The sequence below is a fragment of the Chenopodium quinoa genome, unplaced genomic scaffold, assembly GCF_001683475.1.
Source record: "Chenopodium quinoa cultivar QQ74 unplaced genomic scaffold, ASM168347v1, whole genome shotgun sequence".
Lineage (NCBI taxonomy): Eukaryota > Viridiplantae > Streptophyta > Magnoliopsida > Caryophyllales > Amaranthaceae > Chenopodium > Chenopodium quinoa.
Window position 1 is genome coordinate 1704060 of NW_018742455.1, and position 26121 is coordinate 1730180.

General features: G+C 35.9%; 2 protein-coding genes across 2 annotated transcripts; both read right to left on the bottom strand.

Annotated features, from left to right (window-relative positions):
- Window positions 1–13561: 13561 nt before the first annotated feature.
- On the bottom strand, window positions 13562–17523 carry LOC110718376 (thioredoxin-like protein CITRX, chloroplastic). The gene is made up of 4 exons (XM_021897211.1): window positions 17067–17523; window positions 16778–16900; window positions 16096–16176; window positions 13562–13926 (listed from the first exon to the last, which is right to left on the bottom strand). The coding sequence occupies exons 1-4, from the start codon at window positions 17292–17294 to the stop codon at window positions 13810–13812; spliced, it is 549 nt and encodes a 182-aa protein (XP_021752903.1). The 5' UTR covers window positions 17295–17523; the 3' UTR covers window positions 13562–13809.
- A 1063-nt stretch (window positions 17524–18586) lies between these two features.
- On the bottom strand, window positions 18587–21669 carry LOC110718375 (trihelix transcription factor ASIL2-like). The gene is made up of 2 exons (XM_021897210.1): window positions 20285–21669; window positions 18587–19276 (listed from the first exon to the last, which is right to left on the bottom strand). The coding sequence occupies exons 1-2, from the start codon at window positions 20882–20884 to the stop codon at window positions 18854–18856; spliced, it is 1023 nt and encodes a 340-aa protein (XP_021752902.1). The 5' UTR covers window positions 20885–21669; the 3' UTR covers window positions 18587–18853.
- Between the last annotated feature and the right edge of the window lie 4452 nt (window positions 21670–26121).

Sequence of the window (26121 nt, forward strand, 5' to 3'; positions counted from 1 at the left end):
CTCTCTCCGTCTCTAAATATAATTTACATTTGATTTAGTTGGGTCACATTTTGAAAAATTTGACTACAAATTCTCGCTAATTAGTAAAAAATTATATATTCATGTGGAATTTTGTTGGATTCGTTATATTGTACATTTTATCAATATTAAGTTTTTATAATTTTTACGCATATGTAAATAGAGATACAAACTTTTTAAGACACGTCTTGAAAACGGTAAAAAATTAAATATTTAGGGTTGGGTTGGTGAACCTCGGAGTTTTGGTGGTGGTGTTCGGATTGGCTGCGGGGTGGGTTGTTAGGGTTACGTTCGTAGTTCTTGTTTTTAGTTTTCCTTCTGTTTTTTCTTTTAGTGGTGTGTGTGGTGTTTGAGTCTCTTTTTTCCGTCTTTGTGTGTGTGGTTTATTTGGGTTTGTTATTTTTTCTTTTTTTGTGGTGTGTTGGTGTGTTATGGGGTGTGCAGATCAGTGTGCCGATCTTCTGGTGCAGGATTTGAGCCGGGTTTTTTTGGCTATGGGGCTTTGGTTTGATCTTCTGTTGGTTTGGGCTAAAGGGTTATGCTTCCATGCCGATATCCGTGTTTGAATCGGAGATTGTCTTGTCAGTGGTGAAGTGTACGACACCAATTTTGATTTCAGGTCGAGGAGTACGGGTTTCTGAGCCAATGAAGGTTCGCGTCAAAAACTACAACATATTGCCAGACCCCCTTGCAAGAGGCTGCATAGGACAGCGTTATATGAGCCAAGGGTATTTCAGAAAGTCATTTTGCGCGTGCAATTGTAGTTTAATTTATGTCGAATTTGTAATTGGTTCTTTTGTCTTTGTATTGTTCGATTACGATTTCTTATGTAAGTGCCGTATGACTTATTATTAATGAATTTTAATCTCCACCTTAAAAAAAAAAAAAAAAAAAAAAAAAAAAAAAAAAATTGATCTAACACGGCTATAAAACTTGAAGTAAGACGATTATATACGAGATAATGAGTATAAACAATACGCAAGTGGTTGAGTTGGGTAGATTTGGATAATTAATTACGAAAATAAGTTAAGAGATTATGAGTTGTCAATACAATAATGTAGAGGAATTATGTTAGTTGAACTTTGTGATCTGCAATATCTTTATTTGCAGAAATGCAGCACAGACGGATATGTTATGGATTTGGTAAAATCTAAAATGTTTATCTCAAAATTTATGTTCTTGTTTTTATAATCAAGAATACCATGTCACCGTATCTTCGACAACTAAAATTTATGCTTTAACCCAATTTCCTATAATTTGGCTGATTTTAGTAACTACCTCCATTTTAAATTATCAGCCCGTCCTGTATTTAGCTGACCACACCGTATAATCATTGTTCCACAAATATTGCAATAAAGATAAAGTTATGCATTCTAAACATATTTTATCTGTTAAATATTTATGATCATGTAAGATTAAAAATTTATTGTGAAGGTATTTTACGAGACGAGTCTAACAACATACCACATGATTATATTTTGGAAAAATACACTTTAATAATCCCAATTATGGGCGATTTATCTACAATAATCCCAATTATCGTTTATTCTACAATAATCCCAACTATTAGGTCAGTTTTCCTCTAGCAGTCCAAAAAACCGGTTACCTGCTGAAAAGGTAATTTTTTTTTTTTTAAATGCCACATGTCAACACATGATTGGCTTAATAAAATTTTTTTTTAAAAAAAAAAATCAGCCCAACCACCCCTCCTCCCTTCAGCCACCACAACCACCCCTTCATTCCCAAATCCGACCACCGGGACACTGTCCCCTTCCTCAGCCCCGTCCATCCTCGCCACAAGCCCACAACCACCAACCCAGATCTGCACCAACACCATCGTTGGATTCTCTCTCCTCCGCCGCAACCACCAACCCAGATCTGCACCAACACCACCGTTGGATTCTCTCTCCTCCGCCGCAACCACCAACCCAGATCACCCTTGTTAAATTCGTCGGTTTCGGTGGTGAGAGAAGGGAGGAGGGGGTGCTGCTGGTGCGATTTGCGTGGTTTGGCCGGTTTCAGGGTGCGGCTGGGGGTCGTGGGTGCGGTTGGGGGTCTCGGTGGTGCGGCTGGGGGTCGTGGGTGCTATTGGGGGTCGTGGGTGCGGCTGAGGGTTACGGTGGTGCGACTGGGGGTTTCGATGGTGCGGCTGGGGGTCGTGGGAGTCGTTTTCGGCAGGAGGTGGAGGTGGAGGTTAGGGCAGGAGGTGGTGGTTGGGCGGCAGGAGGTGGAGGTGGTGGTTAGGGTTGGCTGCCAGATTTTTTTTTAAAATTTTTTTTGGAACCACTCACACACTAACACGTGTCAAACAACCTACAATAATAGGTTGTTGACTTTTGTTGACCGGTTTGGGACTGCTAGAGGAAAATTGACTTAATAGTTGGGATTATTGTAGAATAAACGATAGTTGGGATTATTGTAGGTAAATCGCCAATAGTTGGGATTATTAAAGTGTATTTTTTCTTATATTTTACTTTATGTATAAATCTTATTATATGGTCAAACAAATGTGATGAATAGTTTAAAAGTCCAGTTATTGCAATTTTACTAGAACAGAGTAAGGGCATGTTCACATTTACTGAACTAAGTTGAACGGAACTGAACTGATTGAAGCTGAACTGAACTTAACTGATTGATTGGAGTTGAGCTGAACTGAACTGAATATTTTATGAGAGAGGGAAATTAAGAGTTGAACTGAACTAAACTGAACTGATTGGAGCTGAATTGAACTGAATTGAATTAAAATTAAGTAAATGTGAACATGCCCTAAGTATAAAAGAACAAAGTAGCCTCTTATAACATATACTAAGGGCCTGTTTCAATTTACTGAAAACAACTGAATTGAATTAAATTGATTGGGGCTGAACTAAACTGATTGAGGCTGAACTAAACTGAATAGAGCTGAAATAAATTGTCTATGAGAAAAGGAAATTAGAAACTGAACTGAACTGAAATGATTGGAGTTGAACTGAACTGAACTAATTGGAACTGAACTGAACTAAAATTAAACTAAATAGAACAGGCCCTTAAATGCCCCTTGACTGATTAATCCCTATAACAATGACCGAGTAACCTTATAACACTGATGAAATAACCCCTTTAACACTGACCAATGCAAGCAACTCCTATTAAACTAAAAAGTAATTCTTTTGATGGTTGACCACACAATATGACTAGCCAAATACAAGAATTTGTGTTAAACTCTGTGCAACAACTGGATTTTATTTCTCATTAAAAATACCCAACTGGTGTTCATAATTTGAAACGAAGCTAGAATATTAGAAAAGGGGAGAAAAAAAAATCTTTGTAGAGATTTTTTTTTTTTGACACATTTGTAGAGATTATTATTTTGACGATTATTGTACATTTAATTAGGGATGGCAATTCGGGCTAGCACGTTAGGTTCGGGGTTGATTTCGGAATGTGCTTAATAACTATAAAAAATAGCGTAAAAATTATTATTATTACGAAATATGAAATTTGGGTAAATTAATCGGGTCAAATTCAGGTGATTTGAGTTCGGTTTGGGTCGGGTTTGAGACCCCTTCGAGTTACTCTCAGTAACTTCAAGACGGGTTTGAGTCCGTTTATGATGTCTGATTAGGAATTGCAACCCTATATTTAATCATATGAGCGAAAACTACTTTTCAGTGTACCTTGCATCTAAATGTATTGTGATATATTTAGGAAATATTAGGATCTTAGCATATTTTGTGCTAGTATATCTTTTGATATATTTTATCTTTGGTAGTTTCCTAATCCTATCACAATAGGATTGATCTTGTATTATATATACTTTGGAAAAGTCTTCAATGAAAGCAAGCAATTACGTTCACAATATTTTAGCATGGTATAAGAGCCAAGTTTTTTTTTTCCAAATAATCAATCATGCATGGTGGTGACACTCCTCCACCACCGCCACCACCACCACCAAAAATAGAAACAAATTCCCCCTTCTACCTAGGAGCGCATGATAGGCCCGGAGATTTCATCACTCCGATCAGATTATAGCTTGATAGTTTTGATGCTCGGGCTCACGCCATATATGTAGCTCTGTCATCACGACGGAAGTTCGGGTTTCTTGATGGAACAATTTCAGAGTATGTGCCGCCTGCAACTCAGGAAGATTGGGTTGTGGTTCATTTTATGCTTGTTTCGTGGCTCATGAATACGATCGACCCGGAGGTAAAATCTATGCTTTCTAATTATGACAATGCGAAACGTTTGTGGGATGATTTACATGAACGATTTTGTATTGTGAATGGTCCTCGTATTCAACATTTAAAGGCACAAATTAATCGATGTGAAAAACCTAAAAATATGACTGTGGCTATTTATTTTGGCAAATTAAAAGTTTTGTGGGATGAATTAGCAAAACTTGAACCATTAATTCACTGTAAATGTGGGAAGTGCACTTGTAATGTGGGTAGGCAACATGAAAAACGTCGGGAGGATGATAGGTTGCAACAATTTTTGCTTGGTCTTTGTTTTGAGTATTATGCTCAAACAAGGTCAAATATTTTATCTCAAGATCCTTTGCCTACTTTGAATAAAGCCTACCAACAAGTATCTCAAGATGAGCTAGTTTGGGGCCTCGATAAGGCCGAGATGAACCTCCACAGGCAGTGGGGTTTGCTGTCCGTACAGGAGGGGTTGGCAGGAGCCGTGATGGCTCGGGTACAGTATGTGCAAAGTGCAAGAAAGGGGGCCACGAGACATCGAATTGTTGGTCTGATAAGGTTTGTAATCATTGCAAGAAACGGGGTCACATTGAAGCTAAGTGTTTTGATCTTCATGGATATCCTCCTAGCACGGGTGATGGAAGTTAGGTGGGGGAATTCCACAGGTGGTCGTGGTCAAGGTCCGGTTCGAGCTAATGCAGTCTTGAGTTCGAGTGTTCCTTCAACAAGTACTCCATCTCAACAAGTTTTTTCAAGCGAACAATGGAACACAATTACGGGTTTTTTCGGTAATGTCTCTGAACATCGCTTGAATGGTAAGTTCGATGACTCGTCTTGGATTACTGATACACGGTCCACGCACCATGTTACAGGAGACAAAGCTTGGTTATTCGATACTCAAGACTTTGAGTGTCCGGTTGGTTTACCTAACGGGGCCAATGTTATGGCTTCTTTAATTGGTTCGGTTTGTTTATCGGACAAGATTACTCTCACTAACGTTCTCTATGTTCTGCATTTGAGTTGTAATTTGCTTTCAGTATCACAACTCTCTGATGATCTCAATTGTATTGTTCAATTTAACCCTTATATGTGTGTCATACAAGACCAAACGAAGGAGTCGATTGGAACGGGAGCTAGAAGAGACGGATTATATTATTTTAGCAAATCGGAATCGGTGCATCATGTTGGCATTGGTGAAGCGACCTCAAATTTGGAGTTGTGGCATCGTCGAATGGGGCATCCTTCCGAGAAAGTAGTTAAGTTGCTTCCTCATATTAGTAGTAATAAAGATTGTCTAGACAAGGGGTGTGAAGTATGTATGCGTGCTAAGCATCCTAGAGACAAGTTTCCTTTAAGTGAAAATAGGGCATCTAGAATTTTTGAAAAGATACATTGTGATTTGTGGGGTCCATATCGACACGTTTTGTCGTGCGGAGCTCGTTATTTTTTGACCATTGTTGATGATTATTCAAGAGCAGTTTGGATTTATTTATTGGTTGATAAAACTGAAGTTTTTAGAATGTTTTTGGCCTTTGTTGCAATGGTTGATAGACAATTTTCACAAACCATGAAAATTGTGCAAAGTGATAATGGTACTGAGTTTAATTGCTTGCATGATTATTTTGTTGCCTCGGGTATTATTTTCCAAACCTCATGTGTCGGAACTCCACAACAAAATGGGAGGGTTGAGCGCAACACAAACACATTCTTAATGTTGGGAGAGCATTGAGATTTCAAGCTAATTTACCTATTTATTTTTGGGGAGAGTGTGTTCTTGCCGCCGCTCATCTTATTAACCGTACACCCACACCTATTCTCCAAAATAAAACTCCCTTTGAAATTCTTTTCAATAAAATCCCTTCTTTTGATGCAATCCGCACTTTTGGATGTTTGTGTTTTGCACATAATCAGAAAACAAACGGCGATAAATTTGCAAGTCGGAGTAGAAAATGCGTTTTTTTGGGGTATCCTTTTGGAAAGAAAGGATGGAATGTGTATGATCTTGAATCAAAAGTTTTTTTGTTTCTCGTGATGTGAAATTTGTTGAGGATGTGTTTCCGTTTTCTACACCCGACGATGTGAATATAGAGTCTATGGGTTTTGATCAACATAATGAGGTGCATGATGATTTTGTGGGGTATGATTTCTTTGAGGTGAATGAGGGAGTCGTTGGGGATGAAGTCCCTTCTGCCGCGCCCCACACAGAGGATGCCGCGTCCAGGCCGCAGGACAAAGCTCCAAGCCGCAACCTGGCCGCGGATCAGCCTGTCAGCCAGCCGCAACAGCTCCAAACAGACCAGTCCGCGACCAGGCTGCGGGAAACTGCTCCCAGCCGCGACCTGGCCGCGGACCAGGCTGCCGAGCAGGTTACAGCTGGGGTGAGCAAGGATAGCAGCTCAGTAGACGCTGCGGTCAGCAGCGGTGTGACAGCAGCCGCGCATGACGGCAGCCTGACTGTCGACGGTCAGCCATCCGAAGTTCTTAGTAAGGGTCACCTTGAGAAATTTCCGTCGGTAAAACTCCGTGATTATGTGACTCATTCCGTTTTTGCTAATAATCCGTCTCAGTCCTCTCCGTAATCCAATACTCCTTCAGGTACTCCTTATCCTTTGGCACACTATATAAATTGTGACATGTTTTCTGTGAATTACCGTAAATTTTTTGCAGTCGTAGTTCAAGAAAAGGAACCAAAATCTTTTAAGGAGGCCATGAAATATGAAGGTTGGCGTCGTTCTATGAAAGAGGAAATACGGGCGTTGGAAGACAATGGGACTTGGACATTGGAGCATCTTCCTCCTAGAAAGAAGGCTCTAGGGAGTCAATGGGTGTACAAGACAAAATTTCTGTCTAATAGTGATATTGAACGTCTCAAATCTCGGTTGGTTGTCTTCGGTAATCATCAACAAGAGGATATTGATTATGGTGAGACCTTTGCTCCTGTTGCAAAAATGACTACGGTGCGTGCTTTTCTTGCTGTTGCTATTGCTAAAAATTGGGATCTTCAGCAAATGGATGTCCATAATGCCTTTTTACATGGTGATTTGGATGAGGAGGTGTACATGAAATTACCCCCCGGTTTTGAAAGTTCAGATCCGATTCTGGTTTGTCGTTTGAGAAAGTCTTTGAATGGGCTAAAACAAGCTCCAAGGTGTAGGTTTGCTAAATTAACTGCGGCTCTGAAAGGGTATGGTTTCTGTCAATCTTACTCTGATTACTCTCTTTTTACATACACTAAAGAACTGTTCAAATTAATGTCTTAGTGTATGTTAATGACCTTATTGTTTCTGGGAATGATTCCGCTGCATTGACTGTTTTTAAAGCTTATCTGGGTGAGTGTTTTAAAATGAAGGATCTTGGTCCTTTGAAATATTTTTTGGGCATTGAGGTTGCTCGCAGTAAGGCATGTTTGTTTTTGTGTCAACGAAAGTACATCTTGGATATTATTTTTGAAGCAGGATTGTTAGGTGCAAAACCAAGTGGCTTTCCGATAGAGCAGAACCACAAGCTTAGCCTTGCTAGTGGTGCGTTCCTTGGGAATCCTGAGTCCTATCGTAGACTGGTAGGGCGGTTGATTTATCTTTCGGTGACTAGACCAGATTTGGCATATTTGGTTCATATTCTTTCACAGTTTATGCATGAGCCTCGGATCGAGCATTGGGAAGCAGCTCTTAGGGTGGTTCGTTATTTGAAGGGTACCCCGGGTCAGGGTATTTTGTTGAGTGTAGATAGTGACTTGACTTTGGAGGGTTGGTGTGACTCGGATTGGGCAGCGTGTCCTCTTACTCGTCGTTCGTTGACAGGTTGGCTTGTGTTTCTTGGAAAATCTCCTATTTCTTGGAAGACCAAGAAACAGCCCACTGTTTCCTTCTCTTCTTCTGAGGCTGAGTATCGTTGCATGTCTTCAACCACACATGAGTTGAAATGGTTGAAGGCCTTGCTTCTAAGTTTGGGTGTACAATACCCTAAGACGATCAAGTTGTTCTGTGATAATCAATCTGCCCTTCATATAGCTCGAAATCCTGTTTTTCATGAACGTACGAAGCACATAGAGATTGATTGTCACATTGTTCGTGATGCCATTACAGAGGGCTTAATTGCTCCTTCATTTGTTTCTACCAAGGAACAACTTGCAAATATTTTCACTAAGGCGCTTGGGAAGACTCAATTCGATCATTCACTTTCCAAGTTGGACATTTACGATCCTCATGCTCCAATTTGAAGGGGGGGGGGGGGGAGTATTGTGATATATTTAGGAAATATTAGGATATAGTTGCTTAGCATATTTTGTGCTAGTATATCTTTTGATATATTTTATCTTTGGTAGTTTCCTAATCCTATCACAATAGGATTGATCTTGTATTATATATACTTTGGAAAATTCTTCAATGAAAGCAAGCAATTACGTTCACAATATTTTAGCAAAATGACCTAGGTGTATACGGTATACACCTAAGTACTCCGTATAAGTTTTCTCATAATCTTTAGTGAGAATACATCATGACCTTGTTCCAGACCTATCACAAGTTTCAATATTCATTAAAATTAATTAAAAATAACTTTAACTTTATTGCATTAAAATCTGTGTTAACTGTGTAAAATGTAAAACACAATTATGTTAGAACTTAGAATCAAGTGTTACTAATCGAGCTTGCTACAAATTTTACTTGATTGAGACTCATTGTATGGCAGAGTAAATTTCAGCAGAGTAGAGCAGTGCTTCTAAGAGCAAGTTTAGCCCCAAGTGGGGTGACATCATCATTTCAAGTCTTAAGACTTATGCTTAAGACTTTTCCCATGTTTTTTCAAAAATCTCAAGCAAGTCTCAAGTTGTGTTTTGAAATTTCAAGACTCAACTGAAGACTTGAGATTGGGACCCACTATTCCCACCTCACTTTTATTTTTATTATCCTTTTTTTTTCTTACACTTTTCTACATGTTATATGTCAAATATTTAAGTCTTAGGGCTAAAGTGATAAATATGTATAAGTCTTAGTGAGTCTTGACAAGAATTTGATGACATCATTTTCAATGGGGACCACCAAAAATGATGTCACATTCAAGTCTTAAGACTTGGGGCTAAACTTGCTCTAACACGCTTCAAAGCAAAATAGAGCAGAACAAATTCAGCAGGGCAGAGTAGAGTAGAGCAGAGTAGAGCAAAGCAAAGTAGAACAACTCAAAAGAATAGGGCCTTAACAATCTAGCATCTTAGTATTGCTACACAAATTGAAAAGTCGGACCCCTTAACTTAGAGAAAATGCGAGTTTATCACCTTGATAAACAAATTTTGTTTTTTTTTTATCAAATGACAAAACTGTAAATAAGTCAACAACTTTTTAGTAAATAGAGGACTCACAGTTGTTAATAATATTACGAAAATGTCATGTTGAATGGACATTTTTGCTAATATATTTACGATTTTGCTATTTGATTAACGAATCTTGTTTATCAAAGCGATAAACTGATACCCTCCTAAGAGCACTCTCACTCATGGTCAAAAATATGCCCATGAGGAGAAATTCAAGGTAAAAACCCAAAAACATGTATCCCATTCATGGGCAAAAAACATAAATGCCCATGAGGAAAATCAGAAATGTCCAAGGCCATGACATTTTTGTAATGCTACAGTAACTTGTGTATCCACTAATTAAATATAAAAATAGCTATTTTGACCAAATTAACATATTTAAAAAACAAAAATAAAAATTATCAATGTTCATAATTTATTTTTATCTATAAGTAGACACCCATTTTGTTATATTTTTGTGCACTTCGAAAAATCACATTTTTCTACTTAATTTGTTATTATTAAAAATTTTACTTTTGCTGTGAGTTTATTTTAGCCCATGAGTGTGTGAGGACTTGTACAAAAAAAAAACGCCCATGAAAAAAGTTGGAAAAGAAGAGTGAGAAAGTGGGTAGAGAGAGAATGTCATTTTATTTTTTTGACCATGAGTGAGAGTGGTCTAAAGTCTAAACTTAGCAACTCAGAAATAAGTAACGGGTTACTTATTTTGGATTCACCACTAAATTAAAACTACTGGTATAACAACAAGAAGCATAATGAATGAAATGGATGCCACTTGTGGTAATAATACGAAACTGATTCACACCACCAGGAAATATATGTACCAGTTGTTCAATGGTCAGATCAATGTATATATGCATGTATTATTATTACGCATGAAATTAACACCTTTTTTTTATGACCAGAAAAATAATTTAAATAATTATAACAGGATGCTGAGAACTTGGCTAGGTAGAATCTTTGGAAAAATGATATCGTGACTCGTGAGCTGTGAAATTGTGAATGTAGCTTACTACTATTGCTTTCAGTCTGTCACATTCTCAAGCCATGTCATTTTTTCTTTTGAAATCTTCACTCTTAATTCAGATTTTCTTTTTATTTTTTCTCAACAATTTTAAGATACTTTCTCTACTTTATTTAGCTACGTAGATTTATGTTTTTCATGCTTGTCATTCAATGATAACTAGTCACTTTAGCATTCTCATAAAAATTAAAAAAGAAAGAAAAATCCTCTAATTTACAAATAAAAATTTTAAAAAATAAATAAATAACATTTAGAAAATATGTTTTAAAATGAATTAAATGAAATCCCACTAGCGGCGCCTTTTTGGTGCAGCAGGCTACACCATGTGGCCTGTTGCCATGTCAGCCAAAATAATGAAGTGGACGCGCTGAACTAAATGACTTTAATAGAATTTAACGAAGCATCACTCTAACACATACACGCACTCACTCTCACATATAAAAGCAATGACACACTTCCCAAAAGCAATAAAACTGGAAATGGAAATCAACAAATTGCAAGGTAATTTTATCAAAATTTCTATTTATACTGTTTAGTATGTATTTCATCATTAAAATTTACAAGTAACCCCAAAAAACTAGCAACCCTAAAATTTACAAGTAACCCTGTAAAACTAACAAGTAACCCCTATAAAAATAACAACTATCCTTTTAAACTAACAAGTAACCCCTAAAAATAATGAGTAACCCCTGTAAAACTAATAACTAACTCCTGTAAAATTAACAAGTAACTCCTGTTAAACTAACAAGTAACCCCTAAAATAAACAAGTAACCCTAACAAAAAATAACAAATAACTCCTATAAAATTAACAAGTAACCCTTGTTAATCTAACAAGTAACCCCTAAAGTAAACAAGTAACCCTAACAAAAATTAACAAGTAACCCCTAAAATAAACAACTAACCCTAACAAAAATTAACAAGTAACCCCTATAAAATTAACAAGTAACCCCTGTTAAACTAACAAGTAACCCCTAAAATAAACAAGTAACCCTAACAAAAATTAACAAGTAACCCCTAAAATAAACAAGTAACCCCTGTTAAACTAACAAGTAACCCTAACAAAAATTAACAAGTAACCCCTATTAAACTAACAAGTAACCCCTAAAATAAACAAGTAACTCCTGTAAACCTAACAAGTAACCCTTGTAAAACCAACAAGTAACCCCTATAAAACTAATAAGTAATACCTGAAACCTAACAAAAATTAACAAGTAACCCCTCTAACTTAACAAGCAAATTCTGTAAAACTAACAAGTAACTCCTAATAAATTAGGAGTAACAAGTAACCCCCTAAATCTTTACAAGTAACCACTTCTAAAACCAACAATTAACCCCTATAACACTAAAAAGTAACCCTATAAAACCAACGAGTAACCCCTAAAACAAGTACACTGCAATTTTTTAAAGTAATCCCTACATAATGAACAAAGTAACTATGTTGTATCTTCTACATTAGCAAGCTCCTCCAACATCTTCTTAGCAGCCTCTATTTCATCTGCCTTTTGTTTCTTTTCATTCTCTAGTAATTCTTCATAAATTGCTTGATTTCTACTCACGAATTCTTTCACATCATCCAAAACAATCTCACGATGCTTGTTCAAATTGCAGAGCATAGATGACAGGAAATTCGAAAAATTACTAAAATTAGGGTTTGATTTATATCAGAAGTAGGAGAGTTCAGCGTATATGTTGATCCTTTCCTTCCCTTGGGGAAGATTATCTTGATTTTAGTCATTATCAACGAAAAGAACAATTTAGAGGAGAGAGAATCAAGGAAATTAACAATGAAAGAAACTGAGAACAAGGAGAGAGAAAGAAAATTAAATGTGAAGAGCAGAGAAGAAATGAAGGAGAAAGAAGTGAATAGAAAAGACTGGAAGTTTTTTTTAAAAAAATTGATGAAGCGCCTTACGCTGTTAATGGCTCATTGACGGAGTCCGTTACATGTATGGGCTACGCGCGTTTGGGCCTTATGTATTGTGGCTGGCCACATGGTGTGGCAAGCCATATATAAAAGTTTGTGTTTTTAAATGAAATCCCACTAGACTTCTTTAAAAAAAAAAGCAATAAAATCCCACTAGACTATGTTTTTTTATTAGTAGTTTTGTTTGTGGCAAAACACATTGTATGACCACATTTGTTCATAAGAGTAATCCTTATATATTATCTAAAAAACTTCACTTATTGATGAGAGCATTCTATTTGTCCATAAGTATAACCTCAATTCATTATACAAGTAATGATATTCTGAAATTGTTTTAGTGAGTTGAGATTAATTTTTACTGATTCTCTATTATTATATTTCTTTTTTTTTTTTAAATTTTTTTTATCGATTTTTACGAAATTGAAATTATTTTTAATAAGCAAAGATTTTATTTTTATTTTTATTTTTATTAAATGAAATTGTTTTTACTGTATTATTTTTTTTAGGGTGAAGAAAACAAAGCCTAACTTCAATTAATTAAAAAAAAAAAATCTTTTGTTGTAATATTAAAAGAATAATTCCACTTGCAACCCTATTGAAACTTTAACGAGTGCTTATAACTATTAAAAGAATAATTCCACTTGCAACCGTTAGGGACACATATAAGCATTAAATTTACACTTGAAATCGTTAGAAGTTAAGAAATCATAATAATATAAACACTAATTACACTAATTTACGAGTGTTTTTGTTATGAATTCCTAATTTTATACAATTTCCAAAAGTGTATTTAGTGCTTATATAGACATATAGTTATATATAGCCCTTAGGGCTATACATATATCATTACTCATATTCTTATGCATAAAGCATGAACATTCGTCGAAGTAGTATATATAAGTAGTGCATAGGTCAAACTGAAACACTTTAAAAAAACGACGGTTCTCATCTTATCTTATTGGACATTATTATATGGTCTTGTTAGACTGTATTGAAACTTATAGACCCTTGTCTTATCACATCTGAAAATATCACTTTTAACTAATCAAACTTGAGAGATGAAAATAAGGTGAGGAGAACAAAACCTAGTCTTTTAAATCTTGAATAAAAGCTACTTCATAATTTCATATATTGATCTCGGGATTTTAAGATTACAACACAACTTGAAAATTTTCATCTAGAAAAAATGGCAGTAAGGCATACAAAAAAATTTCTAAGAGAGCCTCTGATGTAACTTAATCAAGGCGGTATACCTTGGCAGTTGGCTCAAAAACCTAACCTGAAGCTAATAACAAAACTACATGAAATACACAGGAGTTCAAATAAATGGAAAGCTCTTCTGTTCTGCCTCCCTCACATATCATTTTCAAGAATATCCCTCATCATCTGTATAGGAATGAGGCCTTCTGTTCTAATCGCGTCTTTATTTGGGTCTGGGCTGATGAAATACAATGTCGGAAGACCCCGTACCTGCAATGGATTTACCAGACCTTTACAGAGTGAACTTATATGCTATAGAACCACAGATTGAAATGCAAAAGCACATGCTTCATGAAACAATTGCATGATCTCTCAAAATGTAAATCTATAAAGACTACACTTGATTTTTGATTATTTACTTGTTTTCAGACAACTAATAACTGTATCATAAGTTCACAACGTGAGTTATACAACCTCATTGGATGACAGGGTTCAAAGAAAAGCAAAGGGGAGGAGAATGATGGATCAATATTCCTTTCTTTGACTACAAATGGGTTGAAGGCAGGGGAGGATCTTCATGGAGCTTCATAGGGACCTAGCCCCTGGTAATATTATTATTTATTTATTTATTATTATTTTTTTTAACCTATTAGCTATTAAGAATTTATTTCCTTACATATAAATAAAAAATGTTGTCACAATGGTTAGGTATAAGTTTTATTTTACTAGAAGATGAGGGTTTGAATCTAATTAAGAGCCTGATTTCCTTTTCTTTCTAATCAAAAAGCTAAATCCCTCTAAAGTTGGAAAGTTCTAGACTTTTGGAACGGAAAACATAAATTATGGCTGCATTACTTATTGGTAATATGCTAATATCCAAAGTTCAAAGAATTCAATTTTCTTAAGGCTCATGATTCAAGTGCTGAGATCAGTTATATGAGGCAATGAGCTTCTATTTTGATGAACAGATTCATCAGAAGTAATGGAGTTCTTACTACTGTAACCAGGGATGAACTTGTGTGGGGTGGATTGAGTATCCTTATAAGCTTTTTGACATGGTTAGCTATGCTCCAGAGCCTGCAGTCCAGACAGAAATTAGCAAAACTGAAACTTGAGAATAGGTGTAGTACTGACTGCATGACTCTTTGATCTGTGGCGCAGCAGTTGAATCTCATCAAAAGCTTTCCTATAACCGTATAAGTAAAGCACAGAACGTCTGGAGGATATCAAGGATTTGATTAGAATAAGAGGCAAGCAAACAGTTTTGCCTGCCTTGATAAACCAGATCAGTAGAATAAGCAGGGCCTCAAAATTTCAGAAGGGGGTGTATCATGCACCTTGGTGCTATGGAAACTGTAGTCTACTTTGTGTGAAGAGACATTTTCTCGAAAATTAAAGGATAAGGACTGTAAAGGATACTCTGAAGGATAGGAGTAGATTTAAGTCTTTGTAAATGTGATAGAATTTCTTCTTTTTTAAAGTGGCTTTACGCCTTAATGTTCTTTTCTTTCCTATGTAAGGGATCTAATCTAGTTAGTTGGTCATACTTGGAAAGACTAAGGCTTTGTTCTCCTCAGCTTAAATTTGCTGAACTTAACTTATATTTGTTGATAACATACTGATGAATGTAACTTATTGCTGAACTTTTTACTAGGCTCATTTTCTTGCTAAACTTGAATTGTTTTTGCTAAAGTTCCACTTATTTTTGCTGCACTCCATTTCTTTATTGAAACTTGTTTGAATAAGTTGAAAAATAAAATTACACTTATTAAAACTAAAGGTAAAGAATCAATGCAGAAATTTCGATCAGAATCATTGTGATTTGCGTAGCTTAGGGTGCAACATATGACAGATAACTAGGCATCATGCGCAGCTTAGGATGCAATATATGACAGATAACTAGGCATCATGTGATTTTTCTAGCATTGGTTTGTTCAGCTACTCTTATGGAGCTGTGGAAGTCTCAGTTAGTTTTAATAATATACTATGGGGGTAGCCGTACATTCACCTCTTTTCAGCTGTTGCTCCAACTATCCGATTAACCCAGCCCTACCAAACATGTATCCAACAGACTGACACCTTGATTAGAAATGGATACTCGACTATAATCCTTGTAAACTGAAGGAGACCCAGAGAAGCTTGATAGATTCGTGTCAGATACAAGTAACCAGTTCAACAATTTCTAAGAGTTTGAGCAACATAGAATTTTAGTAATTGTTCATAACAATGCATATAATTCAGTCACACTACTGTTATGAACATGAAAAATAAATTTTCAGGTCAAATGCATATGCACAATGACATCAACATTGACATCAACATTTACTTTAAGCTTCAATATCAAATTCATTCAACACAGCCATAATCTACGGTGTAATGGATAAGCTTGTGTTAAAGACTAAAAAGCACCAATGTAATGATATAATCTAGTACAATTACCAGCATGTCGCGAGCAAATTCATACTCGTCATCAGTGTCGACCTTTACAATCATTGCTTTACCTTCATACTCAACAGCTAGCTGAAAACAAAGAAACACCAAGCTTACATACAAATTATAATAATTAACCCAACATAAGTGTCAACTAATGACAAGTATTTCCACAATCAACCTTTTTCTTCCTAGTGAAAAACATAGAAGGTGCATTGTTCTACTGACAAATTGAACAGCATATTCAGCAAGAAAAAGGTGATACACCAAATTTATTTCTCACAGGACTAATTGATTAATCTTGAAATCATCAGAAACAAGCAAAAATAGCACAACATATGAAAAGTCTTAAGCAATCCATTAGAAAATCAATTAAGTTACTCAAATTAAAACCATCATATATGATCACAAACTAGTGTAGTGTTACCTAATTTGCCAATCACCCCTCCAACTACGATATAAAACATACAAATTGGTATAGTGTAACACGTTTAGACAAATTAGGTAGCGAATTACATTCACGTAACACTATAGGACTAGTATAACAAAATTAGGTAGTGAATTGCATTCATGTAACACTTCAGGACTAGTGTAACATAATTAGGTAGCGAATTGCGTACACGTACCACAAAACCATGAAAACATGTAAACTAAAAACACACAAAAACAATATCAATAAACAGAATCTCACCATTTCAAGCTCTTGAGCCATCAAAATACAAGGGCCACACCATGTTGCATAAAAATCAATAATTAGGGGCACATCTCTTTCCCCTCTAACAAGCTCTTGAATCTCTTGAGCTGAAAACTTTTTCTGCAATTCAATCCCAAAAAAGATTTCAAATTGAACAAAACACAAACATAATCAAACATTTAATGCAAATGGGTATTTCTCAAATGGATGAAAATTACATAAAAATCAATAAAATTGAAGAATTAATTCATTTTTTAAAAAGGTGTTTTTGAAAAAATGAAATTACCACAAGATAATCTTCTCGAACATGTTTGCCAAAAGGGGGTTTACAGAGCAATTTTCGAGGGGGTAATAATGTAGGAGTTGAAAGAGAAGAGGGTAAATTAAGGGAGTTTGGGAAGTTTAAGGTTGTTGTTGTTGGTTTTAAGGAGGAATTAAGGTGAAATGGTGGAGAAAAGAGGAACAAATTTGAGGCAGCTGAGCTGATGCTACGAGGTACTGTCGGAATTTGCATAGCAATTGTCTTTGCAAGTTTAGAACTGATACTAACTGAGAAGGAGGGAGTGGATAGCGTTTTGTAAGTGTTGGTCTTGCAAAAGAAGAGTTTAAATTCTACCCTTTTTTTTAAAAAATAAAAAGTACAGAAGACTTTGTTCTATTGCCACTCCGTTTTTAAGGGTTTAGGGAGTTCTTAAACGGGGTTTTAAGTGTTTAGGATGTTTAAGGATTTTAATGAGGCGATGCGTTTGTGAACCAATTGTGAGCAAATATAATCAATTTTGTTCATAAGCAAACAAGCTTGATAAAAAATTTTCAAGTCAGCCTAACTCGAACTTAGTACTTGACTCACTTAGCCTCGCGGGCAGCTCATTCATGTTCATTTATAAGCTCGTCCAAGCTTGAATTTTGAAGATAAAATTTATTACTATTACATTTTAAGATATGAATTATGTTTGTAAGAAGTTTATATACTCGTAGTAACTCGACTCAAGCTTGACCCGGATCAAACAAACTACAAAAGCTAAGCTAAAAACACAAATTTTCTTATATGAGCCAAGCTCGAACAAGCAAAAATTAAGTTTGGTTGAGCTTGTTCGAGCTTGGCTCAAGCTCATGTATTTCTTATTAAGCCTACCTTAAACAAGCTAATTAATACTCGGCTCGATTTTGCACAATTACATTGTGTTATTAGGGTATGGAGGTTGAAGTTTGTTGGAGAATTTGTATAAAATGCTAAAGGGGAGAGGATGGGAGGGTTAAAGACTTAAAGGGAAAGATATAGATTTTTTTTAAAAAAACAAATGAATATAACTAATGCATCTAACTTGGTGCATTTTAAAGTATAACAAAGGAATATAACAATTGTAGAAAGAGTTGGTTAAGAACTATTGACTGTAACCCATAGCAGTTACAGTCAGGAGATGCTCGCCTTTGGAATTAAGATGGATGAAGAGGCACTTGAGCCTGGAAGTGATGAAATTCGGGGAAAACATGAAAGCGGTCACTATACTAGAGGAGGGCAAGACATGACCGCGACTTAAGATTCAAGTACCATGTACCTTTTCATCCAACTTGTTAAACACAATCTAAAAGTTACAAGTGGAAATTCCAAATATTTAATAACATCGAATGAGTCAATTTTGATATTCTCACTTGATACCGACCACTTCAGCCGCATATAAAAAAAATTAATGCTTATTCGGCCTAATGACATTCACGTCAATATTATTATTATGCAGTTTTTCATTGTCCTTCATTTATTTATAACATATTTTATTTGTGGGGGTGGGGTTAGGAATCCTAAGATGCGCGGAAGATAAAATTAAATTAAAATAAAATTCGAGAAGTCATTGGTGAGTATTTGCGAACCTTATTCAACAAGGTTATCTATTATTCTCCTAAATTTGCTAAGGATTCAACAATGGTAAGTTTCCCTTACTTTCCCAGCCCACTAAAAATCCCCCGAGCAAATTACTAAAAGAGGTTGTACCATGTGCATGATACAATCAGTTTTACCATGAATGATCCGCCACTTCCCCAATCCAATATACTTACACATTACCAATAAGGTATTTAACTTCTTCCAATCCTTAAAGAAGAATCAACACTTTTCCCAGTAGTTGAGGCAAAAAGCCTAGCAATTTCTAGCTGGGTATTTGCAATAATCTCTGTTCTTTTAAGATCCATTTCCCCTCTCTTAGCTTCTGCTTCCACTCTCATTCTTTCTAACTCCCTCATGGTGTCCATCCTCACTTGCTCAGATCGCACCACGGCTTCTCCCAGCCACCGGATGCTCTCTGATACATCTTCCCAACTACTATTTTCTTCTCTCCTACGCTTCTTCCTCTTCATCTTCATCGACTTCTTCAACTTCGGTCCATTTTTGTCATCACTATAAAGAGCAGGAGTGCTGCTGTCAGTTTCTATGTGATCATCATCATTATGGTTTTTGTCTGAGATTTGGTCAGAAACTTTTGCTGCTACTTCGTCACAATCCTGTTACACAAGATATAAATAATTAGAAATAACAGATAATCTAATATAGCTTTCAGCATTGATGCCCTTTCTAGTCATTAACAAATATTGTTCAAATCTTACAGAATAATCCATCCATCTAATATATGAAAATCTTTAATTCTCCAACTTTCAGCTAGCATAAGCTCCAAACATCTACTGATATCCAACTTATCTTGCTTGCAGACAGAATTCCGACACCTTTCCAATGTAAAATACGAAAAACTGCCTGCATGAGCCTGCTGTTGCTGTTAAAGTTCAATGCAGAAACTTTCACAATTTGCAGTTTATACCCTGCTTCTGTAATGTTGTGGGATAACGAATTTAATAATATTCTGTCAAGTTTTAGTCTTGTCTAACGAAGGTAACTTATCCTTCGCTCTCAGTAATTACAAGGGATGAGCCCTCCAAACCAACTTCGTCATAGGTGGAAGCCTCAACTGTCAACAGGTAGATTTTAACAAAACTAACTACATTGCCTAGTAAAGTTGTACTAGCAGAAGCTACCCATTATACTACAAGTCAATTAATTTTGGCCAAAAGTTGATCTAGGATTGTATCTAAAATGAAATTAGATAACGTACTCTTCCTTTGTGTGGCTAATTTATTGTGGCTTCGGGTTTTGACTTCAACTGTTCCAAACATACATGATTATAAAAAATGACGCAAAAAGGAGTCCGAATACAGTCTAGTTAAACAATACTCTATATTATCTATTGCATATAGAGGAAAACTAGTTCACAAAAAAATTTATACAGATTAGAAAAATACTATCATTTTCATCATTTACTTTCCTGGGCTCAATCTATGACTCATGGTGGGTGAGAAGTCTTTATCAGAAGAGGGAAATAGCAGGCAATTTCAATACTCCAATGTGACAAGAAGCAGACAGAAGACAAAAAATGACAAAAAACATGCATATAAACAAAAAGAGATGAGTTAGCTCAATTAATTGAGTTGGTCATAATTCAGTGTCTTAGTTCTACTAACCTTAGCCATGGGCTCCGCACCATTGGACTCCTGAGAGTTTTGTGCAATCTCTACGGGTGGAGGTGCTTGTTGAGGTGGCACAGGGAGTGGCAGTGGTAGTGGAGGCAACTGTAGTGCAACAGGACTTGACTCCAATACCAAACCCGGATTACTCGCCACAGCAGTGGCCTTCATAGGTGATGAATGAGCTGATGATAGTCCAGTACTTCCCCCAGTCCCGCGCAGCAGGTTATCAAGTCTCGAAAAAAGTGGCCATGATGAAGAGTCAGCAGTGGCAGACTCTGATCTATACCTCTTTTTCATGGACTCAATCTTATTCTTGCATTGAGTTTGTGTCTTAGGTGACTTTGTGTTATTGGCACGAGAAGACACATGCTTGGCTACATCCTCCCAATCTTGCCCTTTAAGCTTAGCCCTGTTCCTAAGAATCCACTTTGATTCATAGGCTTCAAGCAAGCTAGAAACTGCCCCTTCGCTCCACTCGTCTCTCTTCAAACGATCACCACCACTACTGCCACCAACCAGCAGTGGTTTCCGGGGAGACTGTTCGAGTTTAGTGGGTGAGGGGTTTTGATCATCTTGATTGGTTTCCTTCTCCATAAGCTCATTCCCCCTCCCACTCTCCCCGCTATCTATTGTTAAGGGTAGATTTGAATCACAATTACTATGTGGGGCTATCTACTCTTTTGGCTGCTAAAGATGCCCATATAGAACCATAAGAAAAGTTTATATGACTTATGCTAACACTTAGAGGTTAGAAAGGTACTAGTTTTTAGTGGGCTAAATGCCAAAATTAAAATTCATGAAGTAAAGATAGAGAACCACTAGCATTATTAGTATAAAAACATAATGGCTAGTACATAGTATGCTACTATAGGATATTGCAATGGTACTAGTGGACAACACACAATAAATTTTAAGAGGGGTGGGGGGTGGATGAATGTTAAGCATCTCCCTGAGACTCTGAGAGAGGGCAAATAAAGAAATTCCCGATTACAATCATACACTCTTTTAAAAAAGTTTAAAAGTGGACCGCGGTGTTATAAGGTGGTGGTGTTATACATGTACCACCATGAATAAAAGGAAATACGGTTTTTTTTTTCCTCGGACGCAAAAATACAATAATGTCCTTAGCTAGGATGGACAAAATTGGTGCATCCCAGGGAGATACTTATCATGCATTTGAAAGGAAATAGGGTACAAATTCACCACTAGCATTTGAGAAAAAAATAAAAAAGAAAAGAGAGAAAGGAAAGGGTAGTGGGCTAAGCAACTAAAACAAAGGATGCTATACTTTGTCAAATGTGCTAATCATGGAAATGTAACTTTAACTTTGTGGATTTTGGAGTAGGTATCTTTATTTCTTTTCCAAATTTCGGTTGGGAGTTTTTTAAAATAGTATTAAGAGGGGGGGTGGTGATTTAATTTAGGGAATGCCACATACACTTTGGCAGTTAGCGTTGATATGAAGCCAATAAGGATGCCATGAACGGTAGTGGTCAATTCACGTGGTACTGTCACCCACTTAAATTCCTCTAAATTAATCCCATATTTTTTCATTCACCAGTCACCACCACTCAATACTTTTTTTTTCCACATCGGTTTAATCATACATTAATTAATCATACAAGAATTAATCACGGATAGTTCAAAAAAATACAACAATAAAACACAAACATAACCTTCGAGAAATCAAGTCATTCAAAACACATCAGCTTAATCATACATTAATCACAAATTAAAGAGTTCAAAAAAATACAACAACAAATGACAACATAAGATTTGAGAAATCAAGTCATTCAAAAGACTTACATATTCAACACCAACATACTTTTACCATTGAGAAAAAAAAAAAAAAAAGATTCTTCAACATTAGCAATGTAATTTAGCTACTACATTTATTGAGTTATCCTCACTTTGGTAAACTAACCATAAAAGGGGGGAAGGGGTGTTTAGGCATATGCATGTTAGTATAATTAATACACACATTATTACAGAAATGGGTCACTATGGTACTTTGGGTTCTCACATGAAAGTATCAAAGTCACCATTGCTACAAATATGTTTTCTTACTGTGCAAAAGAATCTTGGTACTTGGTAGAGTTCCATTCTAGGCATCCCTTGGTGCTATGGTGCGGTCTCCTCCTTTGATATGATTATGAAGTGTCCAAAGTCGTTTTCGTTATTTTGGTCGAATTTCGGAGTATCAAGTTGTTGAGGTGTTAAAAACTATAATCGGAGTCTGAATATATATTAAGTTGATTGTCGATTAGTCAGGCAACTAATTAGGGACAGACAATTTTATGTTACCTTTCCTTTTTAATACTTTAACCAAAAGCTAACTCTAGTTTAGTTCATTAAAAATAAATAATATGAATGGAGGTACTACTTAAAGTTATCAGTCACAACAGTTTAAGAATCATGCAAGAACTGATGATGTCTTCTCAGTCATATTTCCTCCTTTTGGAAAAAAAAAGCTAGATGTCTAGATCAGAAGCAGAACAGAGGGCCCACAGAAGGCAAATCATTTTTTTTACTAAGTGTTTGATGAGTGATTCCCAATTGGTTTTTCTAGGCTCTAGCCAAGTAGCTAACTATTTGTGCCAAGGTACAACAATGGTTATTTTTTGCAAAAAGTATCACAGTACATGACCATTTCATGAGTTATTTTCTTTCACCCTTATTACACTATGACTAAGGGAATCTTAAAAAAAAATGTATCACCATTGATACAAAGATAATGCCTCTTATTACTTAGCTTGGTATAGAATTGACCCCTAAAACAGCATGGTCACTCTGAGACTAGTTGTTACATGGTACTTGACTCACTTCTAGGTCTATTCAGAAGGGTCTCGGAGTCAATATAACAAGATAACATTAACATTGATGGTCTGGGTACTTTAACCTTGTGTCTAGCACTGTAATTATCCTAGAGAAGTCTGTTCATTACGGGACATAGTCAATTAACTTACTATGATAAATCAATAAATATCAGTCACATTGATTTTCAGGTCAGGTCATTTTCAGATTAAATAAATTGGGTACAGTTCGGATGATTGGGTACAAGTTCGTTTTGCCAAGTCGTCCTTCCACGAGTGTTTTAACCTCTAGATATAGCTCTGGGAATCATGCACCAGACACATTTTCAAATAAGCTTTATCCATATGTTATGAATGTGCTTAAGATAAAACTAAAGCAATTCCGACCAAAACATCAAACTTACATAATTGAGTTTCCAAAGCACAAGCGATTATTATGTTGGTAAAACATTTTAACTAGTAAGGGGAGAATTTACCAGTTGTGCTCCTGGATAGATAATGGAGTCACCAGAGATACTTGTTCTATCTGGAAAGGAAAGGGGAAAAAAAAAGTTCTGCATTAAGTCAATTCTGAATTTAAAAGTAATGAACTATAATTAGAAGAGGGTTGTAATCAAGATGTGGACATTTATAAAAGGTTAGGCTTCTCCTGATATTCAAGGGAAATGGACCCGAATTTCGGCCAAAACGAATCAAAACAAGTGACTAAAGGAAGCAGTGGTTTGTGATGGTATACAAACACCAAGATTGAAAAAGTCCCTAGACAACAAGAAATGGTCATCTACATGAAACCGCAAAAGAAAAAAGGGAGAGTAAAAGAGTTAGGGTATCTTAAAAGATGGTTGAAAGGTAGTTGAAAAAGGGAAAAAGTCAGAAACTCTTTAATTGGTGGAAGGAAAATAGACAGGTAGTGCTCTGTTAGTCTTTAATCCCTCCTAAAAGCAGTGATTATTGACATGTCAACTTTGTAAATTTGATGATTACACCACTTCAATGAAGATAACTAGCCTACACTCCTTATAAAACCCTGATTATTAAAAATTAAACCAAAATACGAGTTTTGCATTAAATGACCTCACAGATACTAATCAAACTACACTGCTAAATGCAACATGTATTGCTAGTTTTGCTAAGTTGATCATAATAATTGAACTAGTTAATAAAATGGGATAGATAACAATGAAATTACAAGGATATATTATATATAATGCAGATGGAATGACCGAATACCCAGATAGAATTTTCTTTTGATTACAGAGATAGGAGACTTTAGACTAGAATGCTTCAAGTGCATATGCAGATTATCTAGGATTCAAGGAGTGCTAAACCGCTAATGCAAATGACTTATTTAAGTATAGTAAAATTACCAGTTATCATAATATTTTAGAATTAAGACAAACTAGGTGCTTATGTAGTTTGATAAACCGTGTTTTTTTGTTGCTGTTAACCAAAAGAATGTCAGAGAGGTAAAGAAAAAGAAACCCCATGAGAATTCTGCTCCAGAGTCCAGAAACAGAATTTGAGCAATGTTGCATACCTGAAACAGGCTGCAACAAAGGATGATGGCAGTATCTGATGCAGCAAATTTGGTGCAATCTACACTGAATTCAAGCAATATTTCTTGGTTCCAACAGCCCCTTAACTGCAAACATTTACAAAACACTACTACACTCAAAAACTCTGAAAGTCAACAATTCCCAAAAAAGGGAGAGTATAACAATTAACTAGTACAGTGATTTTAATATTATACAATCAGTAAGAGCACGAGATAAGAGCTATCAGTATCAAAGTTTTACTGCACCAGGAGTAGAACTGGATTGACAGGCATAAGCAGTCTAACCACTACCGAGAGCCTAGTCTAATATGTAACAGTAAAACCTGAAAAACAAAGCACACGGGGGCCAATCACCTATGAGTACCATGTAACCATATAGGCAGGCATTGACCTGTAGCTTGACGGCCAACTGATCATGACTACTATCAGGAATAAGTCCATTGCAATGAATTCACCAGGACATAAACCTTATCCGAGTTTATTCTTATCTGACATTCTGACTCTGATACAAAAAAGTCAAATGTAAGAATAATACGAAGTATCAGTTACAGTAATTACATTAATGAGACTTAAACGGAAAATGCAGCTTTATTTGATGATTTACTCTGCCGATACAACTAGCATATGCAAGGAATGTTCACAAGTTCTCCTCAGAGCTGAACCAGATCATTTTTGGGGCTGGACATGAGCAAAACACGAATAACCAGGGCATGTCACATAAAAATCGCACAAAATTCTCTAAAACGATTTACATATTAAGAATGGAACATAAAGGTCAACCAACCCCAAGTTCCCAACTTTCAAGTTTCTAAACAGCATTTGCAAACTTTGGGTTTGATCCTTTAAATTTAACAGGAAAAACATCTGCTATAATTCTTTCAAGATCAAACAATTTATGTAAAATCCGATTTTCTGATAAAATTGGCAGGTTAATAAAATTATTTTTATAAAATAATGAGAGACACATACGATTATATGACACACATTAGATACTCAACAATGTTGATGCAGGCATTCTCTTATTGTTACAAGGTGCACAACAATTGTGATCTAAGCTGTTATAAGTTATGAGTTGTCAGAAGGGATAAAATGCACCTATCTTCATCTTCTCAGAAGTGTTTATCAACCGAATGCATCCATGTTTAATATTAGTATGTCAACAAAGAAGTTGGCATCCAGATTCCAGACTCCTAGACACTTGAATTCAGGTCAATCTCCTCTCGCCCCCAAAATCAACAAGCCCAACACCTACTTATGTATTGGTGTTGGATAAGACCATAAGCTTGTGCAATGGAGAGTAGTTCTATGTCTGACAATCATCTACGAAAGTATGATCTCTTCCCAAACCTTAAGCACAAAGCTGAGAGTAACCATGCTTCCTTCCTAACAACTGAAAGAGGAAAGGGGAGATGATATAGCTCTCAAAATCTCAAATAATTGTACAATTACGAAAAGAAGCCATA

What these genes read in the sequence shown, in the direction of transcription:
- LOC110718375 (XM_021897210.1), bottom strand. Translation starts at nt 20,884, where the DNA reads ATGGAGAAGGAAACCAATCAAGATGATCAAAACCCCTCACCCACTAAA. An exon ending in GTGCGGAGCCCATGGCTAAG is followed by an intron (nt 19,277 to 20,284) that starts GTTAGTAGAACT and finishes CTTGTGTAACAG; the next exon opens with GATTGTGACGAAGTAGCAGC.
- LOC110718376 (XM_021897211.1), bottom strand. Translation starts at nt 17,294, where the DNA reads ATGCAAATTCCGACAGTACCTCGTAGCATCAGCTCAGCTGCCTCAAAT. An exon ending in TGGCTCAAGAGCTTGAAATG is followed by an intron (nt 16,177 to 16,777) that starts GTGAGATTCTGT and finishes CTTTGTTTTCAG; the next exon opens with CTAGCTGTTGAGTATGAAGG. An exon ending in AATTTGCTCGCGACATGCTG is followed by an intron (nt 13,927 to 16,095) that starts GTAATTGTACTA and finishes AATCCATTGCAG; the next exon opens with GTACGGGGTCTTCCGACATT.